The sequence below is a fragment of the Spodoptera frugiperda genome, chromosome 25 (genome assembly GCF_023101765.2).
Source record: "Spodoptera frugiperda isolate SF20-4 chromosome 25, AGI-APGP_CSIRO_Sfru_2.0, whole genome shotgun sequence".
Classification (NCBI taxonomy): domain Eukaryota; kingdom Metazoa; phylum Arthropoda; class Insecta; order Lepidoptera; family Noctuidae; genus Spodoptera; species Spodoptera frugiperda.
Window position 1 is genome coordinate 20,120,925 of NC_064236.1, and position 17,342 is coordinate 20,138,266.

A 17,342-nucleotide genomic window follows, 5' to 3' on the forward strand; every position below is an offset into this window, starting at 1 on the left:
AAATATCTTACAAAGAAAAACAACATATCACAAATTTATTTATTTTTTTAACATTGGATCGTCTGCTACGACTCAGTTGGTACAGTTATTTACAGTTTTAGTTTTCTAAATAATAAAGCAACTAATCTACTACACAAAAAAGCAAAAACAAAACAAAATTTAGCCACCAAAGACAAAACAAGGGAGAAATAGCCAAAAAAATGGGAAATTTTATCAAAAAAGTTAAAATGCCTATAATTTGAAAACGGTTAAGTTTGGAATATGGGGTCCCATGGTCAAATCAGTCAGGAATGATGTAAACTATCACGTCTTACGGCGCGTTCCAATAAACTACCGATCGGTAAATTTGCTTACGAGCCGTAGAATTTTGACATAAGCTCCATACAAAATGTGTCAAAATTCTACGGCTCGTAAGCAAATTTACCGATCGGTAGTTTATTGGAACGCGCCGTTAAAGGATTTAGGTCGACTTACCCTTTAACCCTGTATATCAACAGTCTATATAACAGTCTTTCATTTTGTAGTTAGGATAACTAATCTATCCTAACTAATAACTAAACACGATAAATCGTGTAAACATAATTACTATTAAAATCAATAAAAAACAACTAAACAAACCTCTTAGTAAAACAAAATAAATATAAGTACAAACAAAAGCAAACTTCTGGCTAAAATTAAAAGTGTGAACAAAAACAAATTTCTTGGTATAACAAAATAAAATATAAGTTTAAACAAATATAAACGTTTTCTTCTTTTAAAAATAATCTAAAAAATAAACGTAATAATAAATAAATATTTATAACAATGGATTGGAACATTTTAATAGTTATAGCTATTAAGGAATAATATTTGGTCAATCTTCTTTGGCGCTAACCTGTTTCTCCGTTCATTACACAAAAGGCCTGCTTTTGAAAACAATCTTTCTGAAGGTACAGATGTGGCAGGTATGCACAAATATTTTAGTACCATTTTATGCAAGAACGGAAACAAAAGTTTTTTTGTTCGTCCCAATATTTAATTGGATCCCTTTTTCGGTCCAAATATGGTAAGTCGATAAACTGTTTTACCATACTTGCTGCAGAAGTAAATGGCGTCATTTGATGAGAGGCTTCTGTTATTTTTTTGTCTATGGGGCCTCAAATTTCGTCAGATTCGTCATCACTATGTCATTTCATTTATGGTAGTTGTCACTTGCGGCTGAAGAAATAACTGGTCCATCAGTTGTGCATATAGAAATAATTTCCTTCAATTCGTCTATCACCCACATTTGTGCACACATCTCACATCTTTTTCTTGAACCTTGGATCTAAGAGTGTTGCTTTGGCTACCGTCCTGTTGAGTTCGTACACACCGAAACGTTTTTCGACCACATCCATTAATTTTCTTTTCAAAAAGTTCCGGAATCCGTTTTTAAATTTTTTTTTTAGAGATCGCGGTGCGTAATCCTAACACTAAAGGTATTACTGATGATAAAGTCGGATACGCTTCTCCTGATAAAATAGAAGTAATATTTTCAAAGGGCTTTAGCAACAAAACAGCGTCTTCCACCAAAAGCCATTCATTAGAATTTAAATTGTTTGGAGGCGAGTCTAGAAGTCGTATAGTGGCGGATAGAGGAATTTTTAATTTTAAAAGCCGTTCCAGCATATAAAATGTACTGTTCCACCTTGTGCGAACGTCTTGTTTCAGCTTTAACATTTCTAGATTCATTTGTTTCTGCATATCTATTAGAGTGTAACTTGATTTGGTGCTGTGCTTGAAATGGGTAACTATAGTCCGGCATTTATTTAGTAAGTCGAAAAGAGGCTTGTTATGATCTTCTTCTACGTTCTCTATCTTTGGTCTCAATACAATCTTTTACTGAAAGGTTGATGGTATGAGCAACACAGTAATGATTTCTTTTGAATAAAAAATCATTAACCGCTTTTTTCATAGACGCGGCATTGTCCGTGACCACGGTAACAATTTTTGATTCTATTTGCCATTCATTGAAAATATGGCGTAGGGCGCTTGCTATATTCTCCGCAGTGTGCGTTTTATCAATTTCGGCAGTGGCAATAACAAGTGATCTTAAAATGTTTGAATCAATGAAATGTGCGGTTACACTTATAAAACTTTTATTGCTGTCAGAAGTCCAAATGTCGGAGGTAATAGCTATGTATTCGATATTAAGTAATTGTTTTTTGACTTCTCGAGAACAAATTAAATATTTTTCCTCTAACATTTGCACTAAATTCTTACGGCTAGGGATTACATAGTCCGGGTTTAAGGTATGAGTAAATTTCCGGAACCCTTTATTTTCTACTAATTGTAAAGGCTGGTAGTCCATTATTATCATATTTAGCAAAGCATCATCTCCCGATTTTTGCTTTAATTTGGCAGGGACAGCCAATATGGGCCTCAAGTCTATTTTCAAAAATTGTGTCATTCCCACACGATCCCATTGTCATTTTGCTATAAGTTCGTAATCTGTTAATTCACAATGGTCGATCATTGATCAGTCAATGGTCTCGTAATGGAATTGTAGTAGAATGACATTTTCGTATTGCCATTATATAAAACCAGTGTGGTAGAAATTATTTTCGAAAAACTACCACTATATTTGAAAATTTATTCATGCCAGATTTTACATATATTAATATAAGTAATCTGAAGTAGTAAAAAGTTTGAATATACCAAAAAACATTAAATATACATGTACATAAAAAGACTTAGTATTATTTTCTCTTTGTCAGCTTGGCTGACAAAGTCAAATGTGACATTTACCTATACCTACTTACTCTTTGATGTGACATTATTTACAAACATTGTTAAATTTGTTAATAACAAGTAGTAATAACAAAGACAAACTGAATGAAAATGGTGCTGATTGAACAAATTTCGGCCCTTATTGATTTTTTGGAAAACCACCAAGACCTGGCGCTTGGCCACTGCAGCCGCACCAATGAAGGGCGAAGTCTTATGAGACGGTACTGGATGGAGTGTGCCCAAATTTTAAATGCGGTGTCGGTGGACTGCCCTAATAAAACGCCGGCAGAGTGGCGCTCAGTGAGTACCTAACGGTATAATTAGTGATGCATTATAAAGGTCGATTTACATCAAACGAACATAGAGCTAGAGCTAGAACACTAAAACGCTTTGATGAGACCGCTCAGTGGCGCGAGCACGTCCGAACACGCTAGAACGCTCTAAGCAACTGTTCGCGCGCTCTTGCGCCGTTTACATCAAGCGAGCGAGCATTCTTAGAATATTCCATAGAATCTTTGCGAACGCACTAAGAACAACGAAGGAATGCTCTACGCCTGTTTACACTAGAAAAATTAGCTGTAGTGGGGATAGAATGAGCATTCGCTCGTTTGATGTAAATCGACCTTAAGATGATAATTGTACCATTATTATATTTTTTTAGTTCTACAACGAATATAAATACAAGCTTTTAAAAAAAATTAAATCACAGAAAAGTGAATTGAGTGCTACAGGTAAGCTATTCTTTATTTAAATTCATTATACCCCAAGCGGTTACCGGGGTTCGCTCTGCTATTGCAATATTCTAGTGTGAAGCATTAGTAATCATTTTATAACATTTATTTAAGGTGGTGGTCCTGCAAAAAAAATTATATTGACCCCGCTCCAAGAGCGCTTATATAATATCTTAGGGCGAGATGTAGGAGAGCCACTTCAAGGTGTCCGACATAACCCACTCAGTGTAAGCATTAACATTCATTTTTTTGCACATTTGAAAGTTATTCTAACTTGTGTAACTAATATGTGACAGTTGTTTATTATGTTACAATGTTTTTATTTGCTTGCTTGTCTGTATTATTTTTTCACTATCACATATTGTTGACTCACTTGCATATTAACTGCATGTTTTTTTTTTGTTAATTAGCCAATTATCACAATTCCTTTGGTGGAAGCTAGTCCTAGCAACCATTTGAACAACTCCTGCTCGTAAGTTTTGCTAGCTTGGTACTCTGTGCTTAATTTGCTTAGCTTTTATACTTGAATAAAATAACCTTGTTTCTTTTTTAACTATTATGATAATATTGCATTTATTTTAACAGCCTATTACAAAATTATGAACACGAGCTTGTGGAAACTGTGGAACTTGTGGAAACTGTACAACAAGAAATAAGGTATGCATACTACAACTTTTTACAGATGAGTTGAAATAATTAGGATAATTGAAAAACTAGTGTGATTGTAATTATTTTATTTTTCAGCTTGGATCAGGAAAGTGTTGCTGAGCCTTCCACCAGCAACCAGCCTCCGAAGCGACGCAAACGCCAAAAATCAACACGGCGTAACGCAGCAGAAGGTAAAGATCTTGCAATTATTTGTTATGAGCATTAACTCCCTACTCTAGGGTAAAGTATATAGCTTGATGTAACAAAATATTATTCTTTTTATAGATACAGCAGACCATGCAGCTCTTGAAGCTGCTCAATCGAGGCTGGAGGCTATAGAAGCGAGGAACGCCGAAGCCACTTTAAAAACTGCGGAGGCAATCAATAATTTAGCTGCGGCCATCAGCAGACAAAGCTCCACCACTGAAAAAGTGGTGGAACTTTTGGACCGCTTTGTGACGTCTGTGTCAAAAAAGGTTATTACTTACTGTTAATTTATAGGTAATTAAATTGTATGAAATGGTTTCACTCAAAATCTAAACTTTTACTTTTGTTTTCATAGAAACTCCGGAGGTTGTTAGCATCATCCGATTCTGAGTCAGACTAGTTTCCAGAACTATGCAAGAGGTAATTTGGTCAGATTATTAAGACTATTAAGATTGTAAAGATAAATGAAACAAGTGTTTATAAAAATAGTATTACTTAATTTATTTTTAACCTTTGTTTTGTTCCTGGGGATCTGTAACAAAGTTAAATCATTGTAATAATAATTAGAGCATTTTCATACTTCACTAGAATATTGAGGTGGTGCATTACTTACATGCTAATTTAATTTATGCATCTCTCCACAGTCTGTCAACAAGAGCTTGCTGTAGTGCCCGACCTTCAAGAAGGTCCCGGTTCACCCTTCGATGATCTTGGTCATTTGGTGCTGCATAATTATTTTCCTCCTTAAATTAAAAGACTGATTTGTTATTTTAATTATATTATTAAAAATGTTTGATTTGTTATATCTTTTTATACTCATTATTTTACATATATTTATTCAAAATCCCTACTAAGTACTGCCGTCTGCATCAGACCCTTGATCCATCCGCCCAACCCCAGCCTCCCAAGGTGGTTTTCGAGGCTGTTGGGTATTAATCCGTTGGCCGTGACGACTAACGGCACAAGGATAGCCGAATCCACATTCCACATATCGACAACCTCGTGAGCCAAGTCAATATCTTTTTATTACTATTATGAAGACTGATTATGTAACTACTTAAATGTTGATTTTTTAACATAGTAGTACTATTTATATTAACTAATACAATTCCAACTTCATTATACATTTTAGAAAATAATGGAATAGAAATCACATACTTGTTGCAAGCGAAGTACTTCTTCATAAACTTCATCAGAAGGCAATGGTTCTCTTGCCGTGTTTGCAATATTGTGTAATACGCAACATGCATTCACAATCTTGCCCGCAGTTGTTGGGCTATAATGTAAAGTACGTGCTACAAGCAAACACATGCAAAAAAAATAATACTTTAACACAACCCCATTTAAATATGTATGTAACCATTGCCTAGAAATGCTCCTTACCTGAAACGTGCTTTTAATACCCCGATGCAACGCTCCACTGTATTGCGTGCAGTCACATGTTTTACATAATAGTGATGTTGTGGTGTCCCTTCTATAGTATTGAGGATTGGGGTCATCATGGTTTTTCTTAGTGGATAGCCACTGTCACCTGAACATTATAATCATTTTTTAACCAACTCCAACATGTGAATATGATAAAAGTTTTTTACTTAATAACGTCAACCTTTAATTTAAAATTCACGCCAAATATACTTCACCCGGCCCGGGAATCGAACCCAAGACCCCTTGCAGACGCACTTGCAACCACTCGGCCAATGAGGCAGTCCGTATGATAAAAGTCTTAGGATACTATTCATCAAAAAATATTATAATACCTAATAAAAATACTTGTTCATTAGTATTTTCTGTAATTTGTTTTAAGTGTAGACTGAGTGGATGACTCTGCCATACAGTGGAATCATGAGCAGAGCCTGGGGTACTTAAAATACATAAAATATTTAAATCTGAATCGCAAATCTGTAAATGAATTAAATGTTTTTTTTTACATTTATAATTTAACAGTAAAAAGGGCAGTAAGTAGACATTTATACTTTCAACCTAATACTTACTATCATAACATTAAGAGAATGGAAGCCCTTCCTATTATAATACCGTTCCTCATGTATGTGCGGCCTCAGTATTGCTACATGGGTACCATCAATACAACCCAGGATACCAGGAAATCCAAATTTTTGATAGAACCTAAAAAGTTTTAAATAATATCTAAATAATTCTGCTTAGGTACAACAAGCAATGCAAACAAAGCAATCAGGGTATATTTCACTTCTCACTTCGCCTTTATAATATTTCTTTCATCAGATTGTGTAGGCCATTTAATATATTTATGGTAAATTTTATTGAGTGCCACTGTTACTTCCTTTATAGATCTCGACACAGTTATTTGAGACACATTATGAAGGGCACTCTGTCCAATCAAATTTTGGTAGGACCCCGATGCGTAAAACACAAGTGCTATTAGAATCTGCAACAAAACATATAACATGAATCGCCCTTTTGTGTTTAAATAATATAATAAACAATAATAAACCAATGTTAAATTCAGTTTTCTCACCTTCATTTCTGCCGATATGCTATCATTTCGACGCGGTTTAGTCATCAGAGGAGTGAGTTCGTCAATTAACCCCCTGACTGAGTCTTTTCCAAGGCGAAACGTTTTTACAAATTCCGCCTCAGGAACATCAGTGAAGGGGTTCATGTCGATTCTCATCAACCGACGGGCTAAACGGCGTTTTCTGGCTTCCCTGCGTCTTTTTTCACTAGCATCCACTGCGTTGGCTAGTATTAGAATATTTGTTCGCAGTGAATACATTCTTCGATGCACGATTTAAAACAAAGTTTTTGATTTCGATACAGAACAATAGCTAATTAGGCAATGTTTGCACAATGACGTTCCAATGGTAGGTCACTGATAAAAGGAACTGTCAAAATTTTAGCAGATTACCGCATAAGTCAGACTATCATCTGTCATTGTGTACGAGATTACCATTCTGTGCCACTTCTTTCAATGGAGTGTCAGTGGTTGACCATTGGAAAGTCATAATGACGCCATTATATTAGTAGACTACCAAACTTGTCAAAATCGACAATTTTGAAACCAATGATCGATCATTCTGACACAATTGTAATAGCAGACTAAGGCCCCTGGTTTGCCTTAGCCTCTTAACTGGGGGCTCGTCGTTAGTTGGTACCGAAGCAGATATGGTTTGTGATTCTGGGTTTGCTATACTGGTAGAGGCGAGGGATGATGAAACAGGTTCTGAAGACGTCGAAGGCAAAATGTCAGATGTGATGTCAAGGTGCCTTTTTCTAATGTGTAACATCATTGTGCTAGTGTTTCCTGAATATTTGTAAGATAAGCTACACTTTTTACAAGTTACCTTCCCATCGATTGGTGAGTCGAAGACTTCCCAAACAATAGATGTTCTTTTTGGGGCCATTGTTCTAAAAAATAAAACATAACAAACATTATTATTTTATTTTAATAAATAAATTTACATACACAAATAATATATTAAATAGTAACAAATTACGCCATAATTAAATTACAAAACGCGCCGCTTCTTAATCTATAAACAGTTTATTCCCTCATAAACAGTAAAAAGTAGAATGTACCTACTTGCTCAAAATGTCATAAAATTATATCATTAATATTCAAATTTATCGATATTGATAAGTAACATCGGTATATTATATTCGCTCATCTCTACACTACGAACCATAGACAATATTAATTGTTTCTTTCTACAAGTACAACAATGAGTTTGGTTATGTTTTTATAAATACTATAGGTATTTACAAGAACAAATCTTATTAAAATTTTAATTACCAATAATTAAAATATTTAGTATATTTAACAATTTTTTCTATGTTTTAAGTGTTAAAACAAAATATGTAAACATTTCATAAATATCATCAAACAACTAATACAGCGCTCGAGACCTGAATTGAGCTCACTGTCTGTATTTATTATATTTAACAACTAATTAAGTTATTCTGTCCATCCAATCTAATTTGTAACCCCTAACTTTTGATGTAAAAAGTTTATCATCGTACATCGTATTTGCACACCAAAGTTTCAATAAAAACATTCAATCAACGTATAAGAATTTTCTTACCTTTTTATGATTAAAACACTCACTTGTTACATTTAGTAGTTCAAATAATACAACTTAATATTAACTGAAAACAAAACGGAATGAAAATTTGGCGCCACCATTTGACATGCAACTCGTCGCGTCGCGTCACCGGTCGGCGTCAGCAACTTCATTCGTTTTCGGGATAACTCGGATCCGTTCGTTATTCATTCGGGCGGAGCGTTCAGCCCGCATCAGCTTATTCGCATTGCACGTCTGGTTTAAGATCGCATTCGTACTCACTCGAACTGGACACGAGTTGACGCGATTGCGGTTTCAAACTTAAACCGGGTTGGATAGACTATAGCTCGGTTTGATGCGAGTTGCCCTCAACCAGAATTGATTCGGTTTGGCAAACCGGGTTGACACATCGCTACCCTGCACACCTCAACAACATAGGATCCATCTTGCCTAACATGTTCACCATAATATGAGCGGGTTTGTTAAATTTGATACACACCCAACGGTATTAAAATCAAATCATTTAACTCCATCTGTGAAAAATCATGGAGATTTTCAGGATTAATAGTTATACTTTCAAACTGGGCCCGCCTTCTATTTAAATTGTTATGTTCTACAAAATCCGCCAATAAATTATTCCTAAACATATTTTCTTGGATTATGGAGATTATTATTCTAGAATCTTCTCTGTCTTCTAGAACCGGGTGAAACTTATTAATTAATGCTGCTGCCACCTTAAAATCCTGCATCAAATGTCTAGACGCTCTATTAAAATATTCTTGGCGCAGCAGCTTAAAATCTCGTTTAAAGCGTCCATTGACCACTTCTACTACCCATCGACATAAGGTCACTTTACGGGATTCGTTAGCATTTGCTGTATTTAATTGGTGTTCACCTGGTTCTAATGACAGAGGATAATGAACCGAGTAGTTCAAAGCTTTGCAGTAGCGCAATGCTGTCACGAAAGCCTCGGTCTAAAATCATTACATCACCTCTAAAATTACGCATAGGTTTTGTAGAATCATAAAATTCATCTTTTAAAATGTCAGCGTCTGATTTTGTGGCTGCATAAGGGCCCAGTACATAAAGTATATAGCCATCACAACATACTACTAGGAACGGTTTGACCAGATTCCTATATTTGTGGAGGGAATATGTATTTTTTTGGTATGCATAATTGCTACTCTTTTGAACATAAATATAGGTTCCATCCATAATCACAATTGCCTTTCTATCTTCCAAGTTAGCCTCAGGGTTTCCAATCAAAGACTCAGGAATATAAAGATTTCTTGCAACAACTTCTTCTCTATTCAAATGTTCTAATCCTAAATGTGCTGGCACGAAGCTTTCTGTCATAACCTCTCGTGCTTTAGCGACAAGTCTGGAGAGAGTACTTCTTCCAATTTTTAATAATGAAGACATTCTTTCGTCTGAATCTCCTGTTCTGAGCTTCATTAAATAAGCAGCCAGTGAAGTAGCACGTTTTTGAAAAATGGGAAGTTGTGCTTCAAGTTCTCTGAATTGCTCTTTCGTGCGTCCCAGCCAATACCACACTAGATGATTTGCTCAATATTTTCAAAATCTAATGTGTTGTTTTCATCATTCAATAACTCATAAAAGTCTTCTATTTGAGCGGCCGTGAAACTTCTGATAACATTTTCAGTATCTAAGAGATCTGACCATGACTGCCTTGCTAAATGCAATTCACATATACGACAACGTGGTGGTATATAAAACTTGTGATCTTTAAGGAGCCTCACCCTTAACACAAAAGGAACTAGTCGCTGTGTAGAACTATCACATTGCAGAAATATACATCTGTTATGTGTATCTGCTGCTCTTGAGAAGTTAGGTAAGGTTATTCTTTCCGTAGGCTGTGCAACTGGATTTACTTCTGATCCAGGTAAAATATCATTGACAGACGAGCTGTTTGCTCTTTGAAAGCATCTATTGCAAAGCATATCTGATGGCTGAACCTAAAACAATAAAAAAATATTGGTTACACATATCATTCATATTACAATAAATAAAACAATTTACACTTCAAATGTTGTAGTAATTTTATTCATAACAATAATATTGATTGGTAATAATTAAATTATATTCTACTTTAAATCTAGATTCATTTAAAATTCCAATAATAAAACAATCATTACATCACAAAAAAACAAGTAGTAATTACCAAACGAGGTGCAGTCCATTGTTGTATACAGTGACGAATCTGTTCATCTTCCAATAACATGGAACCACCCGCAGAGCCACAATTTACACAAAATACACATTCCATTGCGTATGCGTATCTAAGTCCGTTTTAGAGTGCCAAGTTGTCGTTCGAGCGGTACACAGTTCCGAAAATCACAGCCAGGTAAATCGTTTTTTAAAGCAATCCAAGTCCGTTAAAATAGCCAAGTCGTAAAAAAGTCCCGAAAGTCACCAAAACACCGAACACAAGAAAAGAACACAGGAAGAGTACAGCACAGGAACTGTAACTCTGCCAAAGTGACAATAATGGCGACCACCGACCAGCAAAACTAGGGATGTAGTACGACACCACACAATAATCTTTTTTTTTCGATTAAGATTTAGTGTGGTCTTATATTATTACAAACTGTCTGTTACGTCAATTTAGTCATATAAACATTACAAGTATGTATGACAATGGTTTATTTTACGCCAAAAAAGAAATGTTATTTTTGTATTAATTGACGTAAAAAATGAATTAGATGTTTGAATGATTGTATAGAAATAAAAAAGTTTTGATTACTGTATAATATTATTCTTACTACCTACTTAAATTGGACTACGACTGCTTTAATAAAGTATTCTTATTTGGTTTTTAAAAATACACTTTAGAAAAGAAAACACAATCTATCGATTAATAATTCAATCGATCGATTATAATTGAATGGACATCCCTATTTCACTTCCGATACGAAATGACATATTGACATTAGGCGAAGATGGCGATCTAATGTTATTAGTCGCGTTAAATTCTATTAAAAGTACATTTTGGAATACAGCTAGTCCGTGATACAGAAGTATTTGCAACTTATATAATAAAATAGGCGATTAATTATCGTATATTCTGATACTCTTTATTGCACAGGGCCATTTTGGACATTGTCCTTTTCTTCAACAATTGAAATGCTGAGAATCTTGTTTAAAGTGACGTCCCCTAAGATAAATGCCCGCACACGCTTCCTTATCTCGGAGACGGTCACTCTTGAACTAAATGTTCGTCTCATTTCTTCAGGCGATTCAGCGAAGGATTTCAATATTAGGTATTGGCATTGCATAAACAAGGGACTTCATGTGGCCTCACACGTAAAAGTCAACCGGTGTTAGGTCTGGACACCGTGCAGGCCAAGGAATTGGACCCCCCCTGCCAATCCAACGCCTTGGGAACGTGGTATCCAGCCACTGTCGCACAGTAGAAGTTCGATAATGCGCTGGACAGCCATCGTGTTGGAATATCATACGTCTCCTTGTTTGTAAATCCACATTCTCAAGCAATGGCCCTAAATCATTTCTTAAAAATTCTTCATAATTCTCCCCATTTAAGTTGCTGGGTAAAAAGTACGGTCCAATTAGGTGATTATTTATGACACCCATCCAAACATTTAATGAAAACCGTCTTTGTGAACCTGTTGAATGCCAATCTGTACTTCATGAAACCCAAATTTCCTGTCTTTTCTTAACAAATCTGTGAGAGGTTTTGCTATAGTGGCAAAGTTTTGAATATACTTCCTAAAATATGAACAAAGTCCCAAGAAACTGAGCAGTTGCTTCTAATTCCAGGGCTCAGATCATCTCATATATTTTTAACTTCTTTAACTCTGAGTATGTGGTAATTCCGTACAGCATTATTTTGTTTATTTCGTGACATGATGGTATACGGGACCGTATACCATTAATAACACTGCTATACAAAAAAAAAAAAAAAATTCTGCGGCAGGGATTTTGTTAATGGTTTTTGTTAATACTCATATTAGACGTTCACGCTGCATGCTTATTTATTTTTGATTCACTCTGGTTATTGAGATAAACGGAACTAAGAAATAATTGAAAATTTCAAACATTATGGTTCATTGATTTGTTTTCACTTACGTTTGTTATCTTTTCACGGGTTTATTTGCAACAACTTAACTTTATAGCTATCAGACCCTGAAGTTATCAGTTATAAATCGGTTGTTTTGTGTTAAAGTGAATTTTTCGTTTTAAAAACATGAGTTTTCCATGTAAACCTTGTTTAAACGATCCTAACAGTTTTTGCTTTATTTGTGGCAAGTTTAGTTTACAAAAGCAAAAAAAAATTATTATTTTTTTTTTAATTTTAAAAAAAGTTTTTCATGATCTTCATTTATTTATTCTAATTAAAGGTACCCCAAACTATAATTTTTTGTGTATTTTTGTAAAGATAAACAATGAAAATAGATTTTAAATACATCTTTTGGCCCATTTATTGAAGCATTTTATGGAAAATATTAGAAGCGTTTATCTCAAAAACTGGAGTCAATTTGACCATTCTGGTATTTTTCCCGTTATCAGCACACTCGTCTTATACAAAATCGACTTCAAGTATGCCTTCCGCAAAATGACTGTATAGCAGTGTAATGTGTTTTTAATTTTTTCCAAGGTCCTTCATGGCGAACATATGACATGACTCATTCGACCTCTTCTTTCTAGCGCTCATCATCTCATGGATAGTTTTTGCATCGATCGCGTCTGGAAATTCCTTAGAAGTCGCTAGCTTAAGAGATTCCCAGCATTTGAAAGCCTTTTCAGAGCTCAGCCATAAAGCCGCTGTTCCAGTCAATGAACGCCGCGCGACCAACAATCCTTGCCGTCTGCGTCCATTCAAAGATATCACCGTTGTCGTCGATATCTTGAATCCACTTTGTAACGGGATATATTTTGTTCCTGCCATCGAACTTTCTTATAACGTCTTTTGCGTAGTGAAAAGTACGCGTTGGCCGGTCGAGTACGCCGCCATCTATATCGTTGCACGATTGACTCTTACTTCGTCTTCTAGCCATCTTACTCGTAGAATGGAACTCCCGGCAACGTATTTTCCACGTTCACCACGCAACTCGTTTTCATACCTAAAAGCTAGCATACCTAAAAGTTTTTAATGAACTAGCTAGTTTGTTTATTAAATATAAATAATAAAAAAACAAAACATTCATTAAAATATAAATATGTAACTTTTTTTTTTCAAAGAAATACCAATAACTCAAGTATTTCTTTCGACTTACAAAAATACCAATTACCTTTTATTTGTAATATTAATAACTGGCAACAATGCAGTTTTTACTTACAAAGGCATAAGAATTGTTTTGATTTCCTCTTTGATTGACTTTTTATTAGTTAAAACATGTTCCTGACTTGTTTGTATTAACAAGGGTACTGATTATATTCATTTAAAATTACAATGCTATTTTTGGTGATAAAAATATTGTTGGGACTTTCGTGGCCAAATTTGGGCATCCCCTTTTACTTTTTCTTTCAATTTATATTTTTCTACCAGTGTCCTGATTTCGTTAGCAATCCGCAAAAATTCAACACACACAACATCCTAGCAATATTTTAAATTCTAAATCATCTGTTAAATAATGACCAGTGAATAATCAAATGTTTTTAACGAGGTCCACATATCTGCAGTTAAACAAATCGATTTAACTTCATTCTTCATTTGATTTTGTATAGTATCAAAGGTCTTAGTGTAAGCCTGTTGCATTATTGAGTTTGATAGTTTTCCTGGTTGGAAGTTCATATCCTGGGATCCAGCGACTATATTTTCTGAACGCTCTAGCTTCCACTATACTAAATGGATGGAAAGAGTAAGTGACTGCCCAGTCTAATAAGTCCAGGTTTATTAGGTTTTTCTTACTCCGCGGTATTTTTTTTATTAGTAAATTCAGCCATCAAACGCTGACGTTTAATTCTACCGGTTCCACTTTCTTCAGTGCTCTCAAGTGGTCTGGAGTAGAAGGTACAGTACTTACAGTAGCAGGTATATTGATTGGTCCTGGCAAGGATAAAAACAATCAATAACGTGTTTTCTTTGAAAAAAACCTGTGTTTTGTTGGTTTTTGTTTATGACTTTTCACTTCATCTCTACATATCATCCAACAATAGTCCGCCATCATATTAACGTCCCAACGACCTTGATATCTTCTTTCAATCTCTTTTATATCTTGATGGAACCTTTCGCCTTGCTCCTCACTGTAAACGCCTACATTTTTTGGAAAAAAATCTATGTGAGATTTCAAAAAATGGACTTACTTTTATAATTAGGATCATTGTTATTACCTAAAATTTCGAAACCACATTTTTAAAGCCATTCCAAGCATTTTGTTGTAAGGCTGTCATATTTTTTTTTCAAATTCTGCGTCTTTTAACAGTATTCTGATGCTAGGTCCCGTGAATATTCCTTCTTTCAACTTAGCATCAGATAAGGTAGGGAAACTTAAACATAAGTACTTAAAAGTATTGCCATCTTTTGGTAATGCCTTAACAAACTGTTTCATTAGACCAAGTTTGATGTGTAGTGGTGGAAGCAATACTTTCTTGGGGTCTATCAAAGCCGGGTTGATGACGTTTTTTACATATTATATTATACATACATACATACATATTATATTTTATTATAAATATAATATGCCATTAAAAAAAATGTGACGTGTTACAATAAAAAAAGTTTATATTTGCGTTGTGTATATGTACATGTATAATATTATTTTATAGTGGCTTGATATACGGCACCGTCAATTAAACACATTGAGTTTCTCTGTAAATCAAAGTTTTATTTCAGTTAATCTAAGAAACAAATCATGAAACAAATCAAACAAACATTAACTTACATACCTGTAAATCAAAGAAACGACATTAAATGTTATTATTCCGGTGTCGATTTCTTATTTTATTTAAAATTAGATATTAACTTATTCTTTGTAAAGAGAAATTTTTCTTATTTGACATTAACAAAAGGCGTGCGTCATGACCGTCACAGTTTACTCTTTCTTAAAAACTCTAAACTACCAAAGAGTTGCTATATGCGCGCGTAAATTCAAATAAAGGAAACTATAGTTTTCTTTACACATGTACAAGTTATATTTAAAATTTTTAAAAAAACATTTTCATCGCAGACCTGCGCTATTAGTGAAACCAAATCTCTTTAACACAGAATCAAATTTCTGGTTCCAGCACCTAGGTGCTTTCTTCAAACCATATAGGGATTTTTTAAGTTTACAAACTAAGTTTTCTTTAATACATAAACCTTCAGGTGGAATCATATAAATATCCTCATTTATACTGCCGCGCTAACAAAAAATACAATAACTCGATTTTGGCGCTTTCGAGAAAAACACTCTCAAAGTTTTGAACTTTATTTTTCCTGTATCTCATGAACTAGTCAAGGCATCTACATGAAAATTGTACCAAATGAAAGGGAAATAAATACAGAATGGATTCAAATACATATTTTATGAAAAATATAAAGCTTATGCCCTGAAATCGTGAATATAATGCTCATAATTAGGATTTTTTAAATGATCAACCTATCATCACTAGTCATTAATACAACAACTACAATACTTATTGTATTTATCTTTAGCAAACCTACATGTTGCAGTTCTAACTAAACACTTACCTAAATAATTTTGATAATTTCTAACGATAAATACAACAACTGAAATAGTTATTGTATTAATGTTTAGAAACACCTATGTACAATAGGAAATCCCAATGAAATAAAACACCATTCTACGTTTAATAAAGTGTATTTAAAATCAAACCAAAAATGATATAAATCTTTTAAACTAAGTAGCTAACTTTCTCAAAGTTTTTTTTTAAACAAACGTTTTACTTCTTATAATTAAATTGAATTAAACTTGTGTTTTAGACACTTAGACATTATTACAGCAATATTCTTGGACAATATTTACCTATTGATATACTTATAAGATTAAGATAAAATCAGACTATTTGTCGCGCGCAGAGGCCAAATGTAATAAAAGTTATTATTATAATTATAAACTTTTAACATTAAAACATAACAAATAACATTAATTGTTCACAAAAATCTTCATAAAGTTTTTCATTAACTAGTTATTCAGAGATCACTTGTAAAATCTTCTGAAAAGTATAGTTGTTTTAGGCTTATATTTTTACTTACTAATTAGGTATTATTGTTAATAATCACAGCATATTTGAATAACTTTAAGAATAACTTTAACATACTTAAAAAATTATATAATTGAAAAGGCACTATGAGTAAATGAGATCGTTAAAACAATTATAAAACTTAGTTTACCAGTCTCTGTACCCACTTAAAAGACTTACTTAACTATAAAAGCATTGGTAAAAAGAGATCAATGTTAATCCTTATTCCTATTAGTTTTAATTCTCCGTTGCTAAATCCGAATGGGCCTTTGTAGATTCCGGCAGTGTTGTCCAAAAATTTCTCCGGTTTTCAGGCATTAGAGGGACTAACTTAGCAAGTATCTCCTCTTTTCGTTCTTTAGTGATCCCTCTTGGGGTAGACTTCGAGAAGCATTTGGAAAGGCTTTATTTTTTTTAACTTTCACTTGAAGAAAATCTAGCTCCTTCCACTCTGATTTAGAAAGAAATCTGAAAGAAAATCTGGATTTTCTTTGAATTTAATTGTGTAATGCCCTTTTTCGGCTTTCACAGACATTATGTCTCTCAAGTAAACCCTTGGTTCGATATTTCTGATTTTATGCTGTGAGGAAGAGTCTTCAAACGTGAAAAAATCAGACACAGACATAACGTGCACTGTGTTTTTTCCTGAATTTGAAATCCGCACTGCATCGACAAAGTCGTCGAAATCGTAGACTTTGTTTTTTTCTTTAAAGACATTTCCACCTGATGGTGGAAATGATCGGCAGACATAAAAGTGTGTCCGGGCTCAAAATATTCGACTGTGATGACTTCAGTTCATGTAAGTTCG

At 34.1% G+C, this 17,342-nt stretch overlaps 2 protein-coding genes across 2 annotated transcripts; one reads left to right on the plus strand and one right to left on the minus strand.

The window, feature by feature from the left end:
• Nucleotides 1-493: 493 nt before the first annotated feature.
• Nucleotides 494-5,137, plus strand: LOC118265915 (uncharacterized). The gene is made up of 9 exons (XM_050704549.1): nt 494-3,048; nt 3,410-3,479; nt 3,594-3,706; nt 3,890-3,951; nt 4,065-4,136; nt 4,224-4,318; nt 4,413-4,603; nt 4,690-4,754; nt 4,979-5,137. Exons 1-8 carry the CDS (start codon nt 2,854-2,856, stop codon nt 4,732-4,734), a joined length of 843 nt encoding a protein of 280 aa, XP_050560506.1. The 5' UTR covers nt 494-2,853; the 3' UTR covers nt 4,735-4,754; nt 4,979-5,137.
• LOC118281336 (putative nuclease HARBI1) lies at nt 4,811-9,793 on the minus strand. The gene is made up of 8 exons (XM_050703902.1): nt 9,599-9,793; nt 9,267-9,345; nt 7,428-7,533; nt 6,332-6,458; nt 6,092-6,299; nt 5,493-5,865; nt 4,948-5,077; nt 4,811-4,866 (listed from the first exon to the last, which is right to left on the minus strand). Exons 1-6 carry the CDS (start codon nt 9,791-9,793, stop codon nt 5,714-5,716), a joined length of 867 nt encoding a protein of 288 aa, XP_050559859.1. The 3' UTR covers nt 4,811-4,866; nt 4,948-5,077; nt 5,493-5,713.
• Nucleotides 9,794-17,342: the final 7,549 nt, after the last annotated feature.